Source organism: Pristiophorus japonicus, chromosome 22 (genome assembly GCF_044704955.1).
Source record: "Pristiophorus japonicus isolate sPriJap1 chromosome 22, sPriJap1.hap1, whole genome shotgun sequence".
Classification (NCBI taxonomy): Eukaryota; Metazoa; Chordata; class Chondrichthyes; family Pristiophoridae; genus Pristiophorus; species Pristiophorus japonicus.
The window spans coordinates 34,302,116-34,321,158 of NC_091998.1; the positions used below are offsets into that span (position 1 = coordinate 34,302,116).

General features: G+C 49.8%; 1 protein-coding gene across 2 annotated transcripts in view; it reads left to right on the top strand.

Moving 5' to 3' along the window:
* The window catches only part of LOC139234943 (phosphoinositide 3-kinase adapter protein 1-like), a 128,956-nt gene that overhangs the window by 97,327 nt on the left and 12,586 nt on the right, over positions 1 to 19,043 (top strand). For both annotated transcript variants that reach the window (XM_070865916.1, XM_070865917.1), the window contains 3 exons: positions 8,448 to 8,531; positions 10,309 to 10,520; positions 15,228 to 15,300. In XM_070865916.1, coding sequence (XP_070722017.1) covers positions 8,448 to 8,531; positions 10,309 to 10,520; positions 15,228 to 15,300 — 369 coding nt within the window. The remainder of the gene's footprint in view (positions 1 to 8,447; positions 8,532 to 10,308; positions 10,521 to 15,227; positions 15,301 to 19,043) is intronic.

A 19,043-nucleotide genomic window follows, 5' to 3' on the forward strand; every position in this document is an offset into this window, starting at 1 on the left:
CTCTGACATTCCCGAAAGTTGGTCACTCACTGTGTGAATGAGAACCTTCCGATAACAGTCCGAAATTTACCTTTTATTGATTTAATCTGTCCGACTCCCTCTTTTATTTAAAGTAATATTCTGGGTTTTTTTCTATAACATTATTAATATTATAAACCTCTATAAGATCCCATCTCAGGCACTTCCTGAAGCCCCAAGTCTCTCCAGTATATCCACAGAACTCCGACCCGACACTGGGGATCAGCCTCGTATAGCTATTCCCTGCCCTGCCTCCAGTGCCTGTGGGTCTCCCTTGTGTCTTGGTGACCAGAGCTGTGAATAGTGCATCCTCGAGGTGTGGCCTGACCAGGACTGGACACAGTTCTCAAGGTGGGTCTGACCAGGGCTGGACCCAATGTTCAAGGTGGGCCTGACCAGAACTGGACACAGTGCTCAAGGTGGGTCTGACCAGAACTGGACACAGTGCTCAAGGTGGGCCTGACCAGAACTGGACACAGTGCTCAAGGTGGGTCTGACCAGAACTGGACACAGTGCTCAAGGTGGGCCTGACCAGAACTGGACACAGTGCTCAAGGTGGGCCTGACCAGAACTGGACACAGTGCTCAAGGTGGGTCTGACCAGAACTGGACAGAGTGCTCAAGGTGGGCCTGACCAGAACTGGACCCAGTGCTCAAGGTGGGTCTGACCAGAACTGGACACCGTACTCAAGGTGGGCCTGACCAGAACTGGACCCAGTGCTCAAGGTGGGTCTGACCAGAACTGGATCCAGTGCTCAAGGTGGGTCTGACCAGAACTGGACACAGTGCTCAAGGTGGGTCTGACCAGAACTGGACACAGTGCTCAAGGTGGGCCTGACCAGAACTGGACACAGTGCTCAAGGTGGGCCTGACCAGAACTGGACACAGTGCTCAAGGCGGGTCTGACCAGAACTGGACACAGTGCTCAAGGTGAGTCTGACCAGAACTGGACCCAGTACTCAAAGTGGGCCTGACCACAGCCTGTACAGTCTGATCATGACTTCTGACGTATATCCGACTGCAGTTTGACAGCTTGTTGACTCTGTTAATTGCTGCTCTGTAATGGTTGGGGATGTTTAGTGTTGAATGTGTTGAATCTACTGAAGCTCCTAGATCTCTTTCAACCTCATTGTTAGCTATTTTAACACCATTGATGGAGTCCGTGCGTTGCCCATTTCTCCCACATATGTACCGTACTTCAGGGCGTGTTTGTATTACATTTCATCGGCTTCTGTTCTGCTCACTCACATATTTTGTTCAGCTCATTCTGTCATTTCCACTCTGCCTCATTTGATTACACAGCCCCTCCCAGTTTGGTATCATCTGCAATCTGACTAATTGTCATTAAGTTTCTGAAACCAAGCCATTGATGTAAATTGGAAACAGCAATGGTCCCAACACTGAGCCTTGGGCACAGCACTCCGCACTTCTGCCCACCCCCACCCCCCCCAACGTTTTGAAGTCTAAATATATAACATCGTAGGGTTTACCACACTCCATTTGGGTTGTCACATCCTCAAAGAAAGGAGATTGGTCAGACAGGGCACCAGCTGTTCCTTACCTGAAATCGGTGCACCTACACATAGCCACAGTGGTCACTGGATTAGGTTCAAGAGCAGAATCCTTGGCTTTCATAGTCAAGTCTAGCTGAAGCCAATTGTAGCATCTCCTCTGCTGACCCAGGTGAGATCAGGTAACCTAATGAGGATCGTACCTGGTCAGTGAGGCTCAGTAAAATACCAGCCTGTGCATGTACCCAAAGGACCAAGCCCCACATCATTGGAGAAAGTCAGAGTTCTCCCGCAGCTAGAATCAGATCCTGGACCAAGACCAAGTGGTGAACAATAGGAGCAGGAAAAGCCATTGGCCCTAAAAGGTCACCGCATTATATCCAATCCCATCCTTCCTGCCCACCTTTTCACCTTGGCCCTCAATCCCTCCTGCTCCTTTACTTGCCTCTTGAACCCATGTGTACTGCCCATTACACTGACCTCCTTTGTTGACTTATTCTACAATTCTACCAGCCCTCATATATCAACCTCTCACCAGATCACCTTCATCAGTCGTGTTCATAATCCAAAAGACTTCAACTGGGTCACAAAGAAGTCACCTCTGTGCCCAAGAGCACAAGTCCAACTCCCCTAACCTTTCCCCATGTGCCTCAACTTCACTTTGGTTCATTCCTGAACGTCCTTTCGGGCTACTTGCATCAGAACTTCTCTTTCTGCAGCAAAAGTTAACGTTCACTGAGTAAGAGCCGGCAGACATCACCGAGCTTGCTGATACTGCCGCCGAGACTGTTTTGATGAGGCCCCAGGGTTTGGCTGCCAAAGAATTTGCTTTCTGCTTTCCAGGGTTGATCAAACAATCACATGCAAAACGATTGGCGTGTCACTCTAATCAGATCCAATCCAATTCCCTTTATAAAGTTATTTCATTCATTATTTGGGTAATTGTTTTATAGAATTAAAGGGGGGTGCGCCCTGTTTGGGGACGGTAATATCCGGGAGGTGGGACATTCTGGGCCAGGCGCGGAGGTCACACCCCGCTAGCAAAAGTTTGGGTTACTGCCTCCCGAAAGGAAATGGAGCGCAAAATAAAGCACTCCACTTCCTTCTGGGTCGGGAGTGGGGCACAGTGTTACACACTGGGGGTCGGGAGTGGGGCGCAGTGTTACACACTGGGACGGGTCGGGAGTGGGGCACAGTGTTACACACTGGGGGTCGGGAGTGGGGCACAGTGTTACACACTGGGGGTCGGGAGTGGGCACAGTGTTACACACTGGGGGTCGGGAGTGGGGCACAGTGTTACACACTGGGGACGGGAGTGGGGCACAGTGTTACACACTGGGGGTCGGGAGTGGGGCGCAGTGTTACACACTGGGGGTCGGGAGTGGGGCACAGTGTTACACACTGGGGGTCAGGAGTGGGGCACAGTGTTACACACTGGGGGTCAGGAGTGGGGCACAGTGTTACACACTGGGGGTCGGGAGTGGGGCGCAGTGTTACACACTGGGGCAGGTCAGGAGTGGGGCGCAGTGTTACACACTGGGGGTCGGGAGCGGGGTGCAGTGTTACACACTGGGGGTCGGGAGTGGGGCGCAGTGTTACACACTGGGGGTCGGGAGTGGGGCACAGTGTTACACACTAGTGGTCAGGAGTGGGGCACAGTGTTACACACTGGGGGTCGGGAGTGGGGCACAGTGTTACACACTGGGGGTCGGGAGTGGGGCGCAGTGTTACACACTGGGGGTCGGGAGTGGGGCGCAGTGTTACACACTGGGGGTCAGGAGTGGGGCACAGTGTTACACACTGGGGGTCGGGAGTGGGGCGCAGTGTTACACTCTGGGACGGGTCGGGAGTGGGGCGCAGTGTTACACACTGGGGGTCAGGAGTGGGGCGCAGTGTTACACACTGGAGGTCAGGAGTGGGGCACAGTGTTACACACTGGGGGTCAGGAGTGGGGCGCAGTGTTACACACTGGGGGTCGGGAGTGGGGCGCAGTGTTACACACTGGGGGTCGGGAGTGGGGCACAGTGTTACACACTGGGGGTCAGGAGTGGGGCACAGTGTTACACACTGGGGGTCAGGAGTGGGGCACAGTGTTACACACTGGGGGTCGGGAGTGGGGCACAGTGTTACACACTGGGGGTCGGGAGCGGGGTGCAGTGTTACACACTGGGGGTCGGGAGTGGGGCGCAGTGTTACACACTGGGGGTCGGGAGTGGGGCACAGTGTTACACACTGGGGGTCGGGAGTGGGGCACAGTGTTACACACTGGGGGTCAGGAGTGGGGCACAGTGTTACACACTGGGGGTCGGGAGTGAGGCTCAGTGTTACACACTGGGGGTCGGGAGTGGGGCGCAGTGTTACACACTGGGGGTCGGGAGTGGGGCGCAGTGTTACACACTGGGGGTCAGGAGTGGGGCACAGTGTTACACACTGGGGGTCGGGAGTGGGGCGCAGTGTTACACACTGGGGGTCAGGAGTGGGGCACAGTGTTACACACTGGGGGTCGGGAGTGGGGCGCAGTGTTACACTCTGGGACGGGTCGGGAGTGGGGCGCAGTGTTACACACTGGGGGTCAGGAGTGGGGCGCAGTGTTACACACTGGAGGTCAGGAGTGGGGCACAGTGTTACACACTGGGGGTCGGGAGTGGGGCGCAGTGTTACACACTGGGGGTCGGGAGTGGGGCGCAGTGTTACACACTGGGGGTCGGGAGTGGGGCGCAGTGTTACACACTGGGGGTCGGGAGTGGGGCGCAGTGTTACACACTGGGGGTCAGGAGTGGGGCACAGTGTTACACACTGGGGGTCGGGAGTGGGGCGCAGTGTTACACAGTGGGGGTCGGGAGTGGGGCGCAGTGTTACACACTGGGGGTCGGGAGTGGGGCACAGTGTTACACACTGGGGGTCGGGAGCGAGGCACAGTGTTACACACTGGGGGTCGGGAGTGGGGCACAGTGTTACACACTGGGGGTCGGGAGCGAGGCACAGTGTTACACACTGGGGCAGGTCGGGAGTGGGGCGCAGTGTTACACACTGGGGGTCGGGAGTGGGGTGCAGTGTTACACACTGGGGGTCGGGAGTGGGGCACAGTATTACATATTGGGGCAGGTCGGGAGTGGGGCACAGTGTTACACACTGGGGCAGGTCGCGAGTGGGGCACAGTGTTACACATTGGGGGTCGGGAGTGGGCACAGTGTTACACACTGGGGCAGGTCGCGAGTGGGGCACAGTGTTACACATTGGGGGTCGGGAGTGGGCACAGTGTTACACACTGGCGGTCGGGAGTGGGGCACAGTGTTACACACTGGGGCAGGTCGGGAGTGGGACACAGTGTTACACACTGGGACGGACAGGTTAGGAGTGGGGCGCAGTGTTACACACTGGGACAGACAGGTTGGGAGTGGGGCACAGTGTTACACACTGGGACGGACAGGTTGGGAATGGGGCACAGTGTTACACACTGGGACAGACAGGTTGGGAGTGGGACACAGTGTTACACACTGGGACGGACAGGTTGGGAGTGGGCGCAGTGTTACACACTGGGACAGACAGGTTGGGAGTGGGGCACAGTGTTACACACTGGGACGGACGCGTCGGTAGTGGGGCACAGTGTTACACACTGGGGCAGGTCGGGAGTGGGACACAGTATTACACACTGGGACAGACAGGTTGGGAGTGGGGCACAGTGTTACACACTGGGACGGACAGGTTGGGAGTGGGGCGCAGTGTTACACACTGGGACGGACGGGTCGGGAGTGGGGCACAGTGTTACACACTGGGACGGACAGGTTGGGAGTGGGGCGCAGTGTTACACACTGGGACGGACGGGTCAGGAGTGGGGCACAGTGTTACACACTGGGGCAGGTCGGGAGTGGGACACAGTGTTACACACTGGGACAGACAGGTTGGGAGTGGGGCGCAGTGTTACACACGGGGACGGACGGGTCGGGAGTGGGGCACAGTGTTACACACTGGGGCAGGTCGGGAGTGGGACACAGTGTTACACACTGGGACGGACAGGTTGGGAGTGGGGCGCAGTGTTACACACTGGGATGGACGGGTCGGGAGTGGGGCACAGTGTTACACACTGGGACGGACAGGTTGGGAGCAGGGCACAGAGCTATGTAACAGGTCGCTGTGCACAGCGATGACGTGAGCATTGCCAGCGGAGCGGGGCGCTACGCGTTACCGCCGCCATAAGCTCCCGCGGAATTTAGCAGGAGTCGTTAGCGGCGCCACGCCTGATGTGCAAAGTCATTTGTGCCCCATTAGCACCCCGCTAACGTCCCGAATTTCTAGCCCATGGAACCTTACAGTGCAGAAGGAGGCTGTGCCGGCAGTTTGCAAGAGCTACCCAGTTAGTCCCACTCTCCCGCTCTTTCCCCATAGCCCTGCGTGTTCTTATAAAAACAACTTTGTTCTCCTTCAAGTATTGGTCCAATTCGCTTCAGAAAGTTACTATTGAATCTGCTCCCACCACTCTTTCAGGCAGCGTGTTACAGATCACAACAACTCGCTGCGTAAAAACATTTTTCCTCAATGGCACTCTGCTTCTTTAGCCGATTATCTGCAGTCTGCGTCCTCTGGTTACCGACCCCTGCTGCCACCTGTTTACATTTTAATGTTTCTTCCTCGAAGAAGCTGAATGGAAAACAGTACGTCACGGCTGTGTGACAATGTGGTCACCTGACGGGACAGCCACTTCCCTTTCTCATTCTGAAGGGATTTTTGAAATGTTGTTGAGTTCATTTGTGAACGCCAGTTTTATTTCACACATCGTTTCGATTTCCTGTTTCTGAAAAACTTTTGGTTTGCTGTGCACGGCATAAGGGAGGTAGATGCTCATATGTGAAAAGATCAATGGCCCTTGCCCAGAGGGTAGAGTACAGTGATACGGTAGGCAGGTCTATTTTAGCAGTGACTATTTTTAACTTGCTCTTTTTTTATTGCATCATATTTCAAGAGCACTTCGCATTTTTGCGAAAGAAACAATTGGACAGAAAAGTCAGCGCGGAAGGAGGCCATTTGGCCCATCGTTCCTGTGCCGGCTCTTTGAATGGCCGATCCAGTTAGTCCCACTCCCCCGCTCTATCCCCATAACCCTGCACATTTATCTATTTCAATAGCCAATTCCTTTTTAAAAATTACTATTGGATCTGTTTCCACTGCCCGTTCAGGCAACGTATTCCACATCATAGAAACATAGAAAATAGGAGCAGGAGTAGGCCATTCGGCCCTTCGAGTCTGCACCGCCATTCATTATGATCGTAGCTGATCCTCTATCTCAACACCATATTCCTGGTTTTTCCCCATGCCCCTTGATGCCTTTTGTTTCTAGAAATCTATCTATCTCCCTCTTAAATATATTCAGTGACTTGGCCTCCACAGCCTTCTGTGGTAGAGAATTCCACAGGTTCACCATCCTCTGAGTGAAAACCTTTCTCCTCATCTCGGTCCTAAATTTCCTACCCCGTATCCTGAGACTGTGACCCCTTGTTCTAGACTTCCCAGCCAGGGGAAACATCTTCCCCGCATCCAGTCTATCCAACCCAGTCAGAATTTTATACTTTTCAATGAGATCCCCTCCCATTCTTCTAAACTCTCGTGAATATAGGCCTAGTCGACCCAATCTTGCCTCATAAACACTCCACATAATAGTCCCCACCAATATCTTATTTAACCCAATATTTTCTGACAATTATAATCAAAGATTTTGCTTTACGTTTTTAGTGGAGGCAAACATTTTTACACTATTGCAAATCTAATGTGTGACATAACCCTTTGTTGTCCAGAATACCGAGCAAACTGCGATTAAATTCTATTTTATTTCAAATTTATCCGATGAAAATTGAAGGGCCCAATATCAAACTTTCATGTACATTATTTTTAGAAGCACCTTATCAATTTATCGAGACTAAACCAGTTCTCAGGCCTTCACCTTCCGAGAGTGTCGTTTCAGCTTCGAGGACACAAGGATCTGAAAATAAACTACAAATATACATGACCATCCAAAACAGTTTAATGTCACAACAATTATGGACAGGCTCCAAAAGTGCTTACTGCAAAATCAAAGATTCCATTGGCTGTATTTATGTACCAAGTCACAGCAAAGAAAAAAGTATTATATTTTCACGAAGCTGCTACTTTTAACAGGTTCTCACTAGTTCCTGAAATTTGCTGCCATTTAACTAGATTAAAATGTTGACAATTCCACATTTGTTTGAGTTGTGCATCAATTGTCTAATATCTGCACAAAGTTTGTGCCGTGGAGATGTGTGAGGATAGAGTTGGGTTGGGCAATGGTGACCACCTGGGCAAGTCGGCTGCTGGCACTGAAGACACCCCCAGGCTCACTATCCTGGCCCCTTGTGCAGCTCTATATAGGGCTCAATTTTCCACAAAGCATTTTTTTGGTGTACTTGAAGAGTTACGCCCGATTTTTGGGGGCCTAAGTACGGCAAAAAAAAATTCTAAGTTTCCCTGTTGGACTTCTTCATTTCGGCGTGGCGTAACCTGACATTTAGTTTTGTGGGTGGAGCCTTGATTCTGCACCAAAAAGATTGGGCTGTCATGGTAACCAGGGACACAATGCAAGCTGAGGCTGCAAAGTGAAGCATATAGCCATCTCTCTCGATCTCTCTCTCTCTCTCTCTCTCAATGGCCAGAATTGGCACGGGTGGCTGGTTACGCCTCCTTTGGCTGGAAAAAAAAAACTGACCTAAAAAAATCGTAACTAACTGAGTTACGCTGGTGCAAATTGATTGGGGAAACTGGTTTTTCAACTTAGGCCAGAAAAAGCAGCCTGCTCCAAAAAAACAGCACAAATCACAAGGGAAAATTGAGCCCATAATATAAGAGCAGCACTGAGAAGAGATGAACATTGAGAAGAATATTAATGTTTCTATATTTCTATTGGCTGCAGTGTTCGGCAACAAACAGGAGAAGAGAGCGGAGAACCTTTACATTACAGCATTGAGCGCTGCTGCAGGTGGACACTCTGGGCCAGGTATGTACCCAGTAATTCCTCCCAACGCACCTAGCTGGCTGGGGTTTTTTATTTAATGGAAAGCTTTGATGAAGAGCGCAGACTGAACAGAGTAGAAGGGAAGGTGAGGTAAGACGGGAGTAGCGATTCCAATCGTGAGTTTAGAGCGTTGGGTTGTCAGAGGACAAGATTGAAGGAAGTGCAGTGTTCCACGGTTCGAGGTCCTGTGGAAGCTCGATCACCAATGGGAGACTGTGTGGAGTCCTGAGGGCTGGTATTTGTTGCCAACTGGAGTGGGGTTACCAACGCTCCAGGATTGACTGGGAGTCTCCGGGAATTACAGACTCATCTCGACGAGCAACACGGGAGGAGAAATCATAGAGACATGAAAAAAATTATATGCGATCTTTTGCATTTTCTTTTAACATTTATTAGTTATAAAAACATTGGAGATGGGATAAAAAGGCCGTTTGACTGATAGTCAGTTATCATCCAATGGGTAACACTGAGTCCGTTCACCTTCCGATTGGCCCTGGGAAGGCGGAGCTCCGCTAGGATGGACATGTTGGGTGACTAATAGCGAGAGCGTGGAGGGCGGGGCCGTTTGAGGCAGGGGGGTGGGGGAGGGGGAAGTGTGATGAAACCTCCAGGAATATGTTCAGCTGCGGGGTGGGGTGGGTGGGCAGCGCAGAGTTTGGGACAGCACAGACCGAACACTTTCCTCCTGCGGCCTTGAGGATCGCTCATGCTCCCCGCCCGGGACAGTTTTATTTACTTGCCTTAGTGAGTCTCACAGGCCTCTCACAGCCGTGAGGGGAGCCTCACTGATGAATAGGTTGAAGTGCCCTCGGGGTCCCGTGTACGTCACGGGAACAACTTTTATTAATGGAGCCCCCAAAGGAGTTCGACAGGAGCCTCAGCCACCTCCAGAACCAGCAAATGGGGAACAATAAGAAATAGGAGCAGGAGTCGGCCATTGGCCCCTCGGGCTTGCTCCGCCATTCAATAAGATCATGGCTGATCCGATCATAGACTCAGCTCCACTTCCCCGCCCGCTCCCAATAACCCTTGACTCCATAAATGTTCAAGAATTTGTCTATCTCCACCTTAAATATATTCAATGACCCAGCCTCCACAGCTCTCTGGGATATCAATCGCCTTCTTTAATTCCCATTGAACCCCAGCTTCCACAACCGATTGGAAGAGACAGTTCCAGGTTTCCACTGCCTCGGCAGAAGGGACTGGACTCCCCATCAGCGGGAAATGGCACCGCTCCATGTTCATTGCTCCCCGCCCGCCCGCCCGCCACTCCGTTACCGCCCAGGGAGAGTTAAAAGAATGTAGCGACAAGTATTAGAGCCTAGAACTCTGTCTAACCAATCGGTTGCTGATAACTCCAGGGTCCGACCAATCGGTTGCTCGATAACTCCAGGGTCCGACCAATCGGTTGCTGTATAACTCCAGGGTCCGACCAATTGGTTGCTGTATAACTCCAGGGTCCGACCAATCGGTTGCTGATAACTCCAGGGTCTGACCAATCGGTTGCTGTATAACTCCAGGGTCCGACCAATTAGCTGCTGTATAACTCCAGGAAACTAGTCAGTTTCCCGTGGAGTTTCAGGGCCATGGTGGGTAGGTACAGGACTGGCGAGACTTCTGATGTAGCAAAGACCACGGTTGCCTGAATAAAATAGAGACCAAGTTGTGAACATGGTGAGAGAGAAGCGTCAGCCCGGAGGGGAGATCAGATAGCACACAACATTGGCTGGCTTTACTGGAGTTCGATGTTTTCTTCCAGCGCCTCCGCCACGCCCGAAGCACCTGCTGTCTCGGGTTCCATCCAGTGACTACGACCCGTTTGCGGGGATGAAGACCCCAGGCCAGCGGCAGCTCATCACCTTACAGGAACAAGTGAAGCTGGGAATGATCAACGTGGATGAAGCCCTCCTGCAGTTTAAGGAGTGGCAACTCAACCAGAAACGCCGATCGGACTCCTTCCGGTACCAGCAGGTATTTAACATTTCAGTTCGAGTTTATTGATTGCCAACATTAGGAGAGCGCACCCATCCCCTCCTTCCCCCTATACCCTCCCCCCATGCAATGATCTTGGATTGGTTGTTGAACTTGGGGTCAGGGCTGGTTGGGGTAAATTCCACTTCCATTCTCTGGAAGCACATTGACCATAAAGTACCTGCCCCTCTACCGAGGAGAAGGAACACCCGGCCCATCCTTGCCCGGAGTATGTCCAATCCACTCTATCCTGGACCCCACCCAGTTCATTCAATCCCCTGACGATCGCTTGTGTAAAGTTCCTCCCATAATTCCTGCATTTATCGTTCTCCACTTGGTTTCACCAGCCCAAAGGCAGACGCACTGGAAAGCTGGCCGTGTCCTGCTCCGGCAGGGTCATTATACACCGTCTCATCAAATTTATCTTTCACATGACTGGGATCTCTAATTAGCCAACTGAGTTCACCTTTAGAACGTGCTAAATGTGTGATGTGGCCCACCCTCCTGGCCAAGCCTAGACTAGCAAAGACCAGGCCAGCCCCACCCAGGCCTGTCCAAGCCATCTTAGCCTAGCCCAGCCTGGCCCAGGTCAACCCTATCCAGTCCAGTCCAGGCCAGCCAACTTCAACCTCCTCTAGCCCAGTGCCGTCAAATGGGCTTTGAAGCCCGGGTACCTGAGCGCTATGTGCGTTTTATATTGAACATTAACTAGTTTGTCTGAGAAAGAACGTGTATTTATATAGAGCTGTCATGTTCTCGGGAAGTTTCAAAGTGCCTCACAGCCAATGAATTACTTTTAAAGTGTCATCACTGCTGTTATATCGGTAAACACAGCAGCCAATTTGTGCACAGCAAGGTGCCACAAGCAGCGATGAGTTAAATAAGTGGATAATCTGATGAAGTGATGTTGGCCAGAAATCCCCTATCTTCTTTGAATAATGGCATGGGATCTTTTACATGCACTGCGAGGGTTTGAATTGCATGGGCCTCGAGGTTGGGTAAGGACTGTTCTTAGTGCTGCAGCTGCATTGGTGAAGAAATCCTAAACAAGGAAATGCTTGTGGATGTTGCTAATTATCTCCGCCCAGGATATTGCTGTCGGAGTTTCCCAGGGAAATAACCTCAACCTACCATTTAATTTGCCTCATCAATGACTTTACATCCATCATAAAGGCAGGAGTGGGGCTGTTTGCCGATGACTGCACAGTGTTTAGCTCCAGTCACAATTCCTCTGAGTTTGAAGTAGCCCATTCTAGTCTGTAGCAGGACCCTAGACAACACCCAGACTTGGTTCAAGGCTCAACATTTAACTTTTCAAGTCAGGATTGTGAGGGAATACTCTCCACTTGCTTGGATGGGTGCAGCTGCAAGTACACTCAAAAAGCTCGACACCATCCAGGACAGAGTAACTGGCTCGATCAATGCTGCCACTGGGCTCAGTATCCACCCCCTCCATCACTGGCGCACCACGGCGACAGTGTGTACTAAAGGATGCACTGCAGCAACTCGCCAAGGTTACTTCAACATCATCTCCCTCCCCTGCAACCTCCACCACTGAGAAGGGCAAAAGCAGAAAGGTTGAGGGAACCTTCGAGTTACACATAACAACATAAGAAATAGGAGTAGGAGTCAGCCATACAGCCCCTCGAGCCTGCTCCGCCATTTAATAAGATCATGGCTGATCTGATCATGGACTCAGCTCCACTTCCCCGCCCGCTCCCCATAACCCCTTATCCTCTTATCGTTTAAGAAACTGTCTATTTCTGTCTTAAATTTATTCAATGTCCCAGCTTCCACAGCTCTCTGAGGCAGTGAATTTCACAGATTCACAACCCTCTGAGAGAAGAAATTTCTCCTCATCTCAGTTTTAAATGGGCAGCCACTTATTCTAAGATCATGCCCCCTAGTTCTAGTCTCCCCTATCAGTGGAAACATCCTCTCTACATCCACCTTGTCAAGCCCCCTCATAATCTTATACGTTTCTATAAGATCACCTCTCATTCTTCTGATGAGTAGAGGCCCAACCTACTCAACCTTTCCTCATAAGTCAACCCACTCATCCCCGGAATCAACCGAGTGAACCTTCTCTGAACTGCCTCCACAGCAAGTATATCCTTTCGTAAATATGGAAACTAAAACTGCTCGCAGTATTCCAGGTGTGGCCTCACCAATACCCTGTACAGCTGTAACAAGACTTCCCTACTTTTATACTCCATCCCCTTTGCAATAAAGGTGAAGATTCCATTGGCCTTCCTGATCACTTGCTGTACCTGCATACTAACCTTTTGTGTTTCATGCACAAGTACCCCCAGGTCCTGCTGTACTACAGCACTTTGCAATCTTTCTCCATTTAAATAATAATTTGCTCTTTGATTTTTTTCTGACAAAGTGCATGACCTCACACTTTCCAAAATTATACTCCATTTGCCAAATTCTTGCCCACTCACTTAGCCTATCTATGTCCTCCTCACATATTGCCCTTCCTCCCATCTTTGTATCATCAGCAAACTTGGCTACATTATACTCAGTCCCTTCTTCCAAGTCGTTAATATAGATTGTAAATAGTTGGGGTCCCAGTACTGATACCTGCGGCACCCCACTCATTACTGATTGCCAACCAGAGAATGAACCATTTATCCCGACTCTCTGTTTTCTGTTTGTCAGCCAATCTTCTATCCATGCTAATATATTACCCCCAACCCCATGAACTTTTATCTTGTAACCTTTTGCGTGGCACCTTGTCAAATGTCTTCTGGAAGTCCAAATGCACCATATCCACTGGTTCCCCTTTATCCACCCTGTTCATTACATCCTCAAAGAATTCCAGAAAATGTTTCAAACATGACTTTCCCTTCATAAATCCATGCTGACTTTGCCTGACCAAATTTTGCTTTTCCAAATGTCCTGTTACTGTTTCTTTAATTATGGACTCCAACATAGCTTGGACATATTTCACAGATCAGTCATTGTCACCAGGCCATTATATTGGAATTCCCCACCTAACAGGATTGGGGGTTGCATCGGTTCAAGCAGAAGGCCCACCACCACCTTCTCAGGGCAACTAGGGGTGGGCAATAAATGCCGGCCTTGCAAGCGACGTCCACATCCTGAGACCAAATGTAAATAAAAATCAAAGCACCGAGATCTGTAATGTAAACAACTCGAGAGATATGGACGTGACTGAGAGGGAGGATTTCAACATTACGCCTGGCCCAGAGACTCCATGGCATTCACCAATGCAGCTCAAACTCAAAAATCGTCAACACTTCTGGCCTAGTGCACTGCCTGGTGTCGCACTAAAGCCAAACAGGCTAGAAGGCTCGGGACGAGAAAAATCTGCCAGAATTGTGACAGAGTAAATCTGGAAAAACTGTTTTCACTGGTAGAACGGTCAGTAACCAGTGGACACAGATTTAAGATAATTTGCAAAGGAACCAGCGGGGAGCGATGAGGTGAATGTTTTTACGCAGCGAGTTGTTGTGATCTGGAACGCGCTGCCTGAAAGGGCGGTGGGAGCAGATTCAGTAGTAACTTTCAAACCGGAATTGGTATATACCTGGTGGGGAAAAATTAGCAGGGCTATGGCGGGAGGGGCTAATTGGATCACGCTTTCAAAAGCCAGCACAAGCGCGATGGGCCGAATGGTGCGCTGCGCAATTCTGTGATTGCTGTCCAGTGACGTCTGCTGGGCAGACACACACATATGCCCATTGAGTGAGCAGGTGGGCGTGGCTGTGACCCCCAATTGAGGTTCTCACATGAAGAATGGACACTTGGGTAGAGTGCTGGCACCTATGGAACCCGTCCCCCTGTACGAGTCAGGAAGGGAAAGTCAGAAAAGAATTTGAAATATCAAACGGTGAAGCATTAATGGACAGAGGCATGAAAAAACACACAAAGATTTTTAAAACTTAGTTAAAATATTACTAGACCAATAAATCATATTATTTGTAATAATATTCATGTTGCGTAGAATGCTATGTCCACACTAACACAAGACCCCTTGGGCTGGATTTCCGGTTGGGTTGGGCCTCTGTCAGCACCCCTGAGGGGTGGGAACGGGTCTCAGAAGGTTTAGCGCCCGGGCAGCCAGCTTCCAGCGCCACGCCGCGACATTTGTTGCCGGTGTTGCGGCGCTGAGCAGTACCGCCCGGGAGCACTGCGCCGGCGGGCAACGCCCCGGTTCCGAACGCGATGCGCTATTTGCGCGGAGTGCCTCCTGGTGGGACCGCCCGAGAGAGCTGGCGGGCAGAGCTGTCCCGGGGCGCCACGGGAAGGAGTGATTGAAAAAGGTAAATGAAATTGGTATTTCTTTGGGGGGGTTGTTTGCGATTCACCTTTATTTGGAGAGTACTTTATCGGGAATGTTTGTTCTGTGTTTTTTGTCCCGGTTATTTTTGTTGCAGCGAGGCCTCCCTCAAGGTGTTCTGAAGCCGGCTCTTTCGCCACGGGATATTCAGTTGCTTACCTGGCCTAGCGCCCTGAGCAAGGTGCAGAACACCACCCCTAGCGCTCTGCTCCACACTCAGGGCACAAACCATTTTCCGGCCCAAACTTTACCGCCCCACCGCCATTAGCGCCCGAAGAAGCCTCCAACCGAAAATCCAGCCCTTAATCTCTCGCATTTGTTCATCGTTGGTTGTACTCCGGAGGGTCTCGCCGAGCAGGGTGGACAGCCAAAAATCTAACGGTGTCTTTGTGTGTTAGGAAAACCTGAAGAAGCTGCGGGACAGCATCACACGGAGGCAGAACCTCAAGGGCAAGACCGGCAAACACCGAGGTGAGCTCCAGTCACACCTGCCCATCACTCCTGGAACCTAAAGTTAGCCTGCTTTTGATATAGGGTGCTTCTCCTGCCTGCCCATCCAATGGCACAGAGCGGGAATGCACAGCATGGGTGGGGCACTCAACCATGACAAGGGCATCGGTTCCATCCTCCAGCATTGAGGTACTTGAGCTGAGCTGGGGCAGTACGCCAGAATGGATCTCCGAGGTAGAGAGGTGGGGATAGCTCAATCAGGGTTCCTGTGTTGTGACCAATTTTGAGCACGTAGGTTGAGGAAATAGTCAAAGCCGTGGAGCAGGTGCAGAAGAGATTCACTGCGTTGATCCCAGGGATGAGAAGCTTCCGTTATGAGAAGAGGCCAGAGAAACTGGGACACTTGTTATTAGAACAAAGAAGGTTAAGAGCAGTTCTGATAGAGGTTTACAAAATGGTGAGAAGTTTTGAAAAAGCAAATCAGGAAAACTAGTTGGTAACTGGAGGTCTTTAACTCGAGGTCTTTAACTCGAGGTTGGTAACTGGAGGTCATTAACTGGAGGGCATTAACTAGATGTCGGTAACTGGAGGTCGGTAACTGGAGGTCATTAACTGGAGGTCATTAACTGGAGGTCGGTAACTGGAGGTCGGTAACTGGAGGTCGGTAACTGGAGGTCGGTAACTGGAGGTCGGTAACTGGAGGTTGGTAACTGGAGGTCATTAACTAGAGGTCATTAACTGGAGGTTGGTAACTGGAGGTCATTAACTGGAGGTTGGTAACTGGAGGTCATTAACTGGAGGTCATTAACTGGAGGTCGGTAACTGGAGGTCATTAACTGGAGGTCATTAACTGGAGGTCATTAACTGGAGGTTGGTAACTGGAGGTCATTAACTAGAGGTCATTAACTGGAGGTTGGTAACTGGAGGTCATTAACTAGAGGTTGGTAACTGGAGGTCATTAACTAGAGGTTGGTAAGTGGAGGTCAGTAACTGGAGGGTATTAACTAGAGGTTGGTACCTGGAGGGCATTAACTTAAGATCACCACCCAAAGAATGAAGGGAGAAGTTAGGACAAACGTTTTTACACCGAGGGTTGTCAAGACATTGATTTTCTCGCCAGAAACAGCAGTGGAATCAGAATCAATCGTCATTTAAGAGGGTAGTGGATAAATATTTAAAAATAAGAATCTGGGGAGAGGGCAGGGAAATGGGATTAAGTGGATGGTTCCTTCAGAGAGCCGGCACAGGTGCGATGGGCTGAATGGTGTCAAATTCTACAATTCTATGACTGATAGGTTTTTTTTTAATTCTGTCTAGAACCAGTGCCATTGGAGATTGGCTAATGTCTATATTTAATAATTTTAGAGAATATACTGTTAAGTATTGATTACATAGCAGCTTATCACATCTCCAAGAAAGGTCTCAAAGTGCTTCACATATAGTGAATTACAGCAGTGACAAGTTATGTCCAGAAACACAGTGGCCATTTTACACACAGCAAGATCCAACAAACAGTAATAAGACAAATGACCAGTTAACCTGATTTTGTGATATTGGTCGAAGGAAGAATGTTGGCCGAGGACATTGGGGAAAGTCCCTGCTCTCCACGGGAGCAAGCAGGTCAAGCCTGGCTTTAAAATCCCAGTCAGAGTGGCACCTCCAGCAGTGTAGCACTCCCTCGGTGTGGCTAGCCTGGTACATGGGCTCTCGAGTCCCAGAGTGAAGCTTGAAGCCACAATCTTCCGACACTGAGCTGAGAGTGTGAACGACTGATCCAAAATGGCCACTTTTATTTTTAATATGTAATCATATGCTGGCTGATCATCTGTGGCATTGCTTGGGGGAGGGGAAATCGTGATGTACTCCCGCCTGATGTGAGTAATGCAGGTCGGTAGTACTGCATAGAGCGGTCAACAGTCAAATGAAAGGGACAACCCGAAAACCAATGAAGGAGCAAAAGAGTATGAGATATATTCTTACGACATCACTTACAAACACACTCTACACAAGATGGCTCCAATACAGAAACCTGTCATCATGTGACTCTGCCACATGACCCTTTTATTATTTACATCAGTAGTCGCAGTACCTCAGTAGTCCACTTGGGGGAGCTCTATTACAGTGTGCCCATGCAGGTGATCATAAGCATTCGTGTGAGGGTGACGAATCCAACAAGGCCAAGAGGAGGAGGAATTCTGGGAACAGAGTAACCGTCAAGAACAAGGATGTTGAGGATTGAAAGGCCCATGAGGGATAAAGATTACAAATCTATACTAAGGTGAACAGGTATTGGGGAAGTTTGATATTTTACAGAATTCTTGAAGGCTGCATGTGTTTATTCTGTTCTAAGTACAATGTGTAGGGAGGTAGGGTGAGTGAAGAAGCACTTGAATAAATGTCACGGTTATCTGAGCTAATCAGAAAAGCGTGACGATGTTTTTTCTGTGACGTGGTTACACAAGACTTTTATTTCAGCTGAGAGATAGCCCGCGGGGCGATTCACGGGAGTAGGGGTCTGGTTGCTGAAAGAATTTCCAGAAGTTCGTAAGCAACATGCTGAGAGAAGGTTTATGATTGATTGCTGAAAAATTAATTAATAATTCCTCCTTACCCTCTGCAGGTAGGCATATAAATATTTTTGTTGCCCATTCATGCAAATAATTACATAAATAAATGAGTGGGTGTATCAGAGGATGAAGAAGGGACTTCATCTTTTCATTACCAACATTTGGCATCCCACATGGGCACAGTGAGCTGTGTATCGAGACCCTTTTAGTATGTTTTTCTACAGAGGCACATCCACCTCCATCTGAGCATTAGACACGGGTATTTATACACATTCAGCTGGTTTCACTGAGGCCAGCCCCTCACTACAATACTGAATGTTCAGCTTACTCAAAATTGTTCTCGGGGAACAAAGCAGAGCCGATATAAGCTCTGCATCTCCCTGACCCGTTTTTATATGGCCCAGAAGTTGCTGAAAAAATAACGGCATGTGAGTGGCGTACGTCATTCGTAATGCGCAAACGGGCCAGCAACTCGTAGCGAGGGGGAGATGCCCCGTGGATTGCAAATCGCCACAAGTTCTGACCGACTTGAGCCGCTCCACTGTTGGCGTCGCAAAAGTGGCATCTTCACCTCCCCGTGGTTTTCATGAAAGTGCTGCATTTGCACATTAATTGCGCATTAAACGCGCCACAGAAAGTTAAGTCTAGTAACTAACAGCGTAAGTAGCCTTTTAACAATCTGATAATTGTTAATAACTGCCAGTTAACCTCTCTGACCCAGAACGCGATCACTCTATGTCAAGCAACCAGGGATCTGGAGCACCGGCTCACCTCTCCCAGGCGGTGATGCTCCGCGACCCCGCGAATCCCAGGGGCGACAGGAGACCAAAATCTTGAATTTTTTTTGTTACTTTTCCTTTCCTGACTCTTATTTTCTCTCTCAATCCAATATTTCATTCCCTCACTTTATTCCTCTTTCTATACCCAGTTTGACGTTGTTTTCACCCTGTCTAATTCACTCTCCTCCTCAGTCCTTCCTCTCTTTATTTCTCAATCCATGATGTCGTCAATTAAGGAGATACACTGTCTGTCCCATTGCTCGCCAAGGTCCCAGATACCGATACTCTCACTGTGCCATTGTTCGATCGCATTTCCAGCAACTTTGCAGGCAAGAAAATGAAATATCTAAACATTCATGGATAAGTCTAACTAACCGGAACCACCACGAGATACCCCGCAAAAAGTGAAACAAAGAAG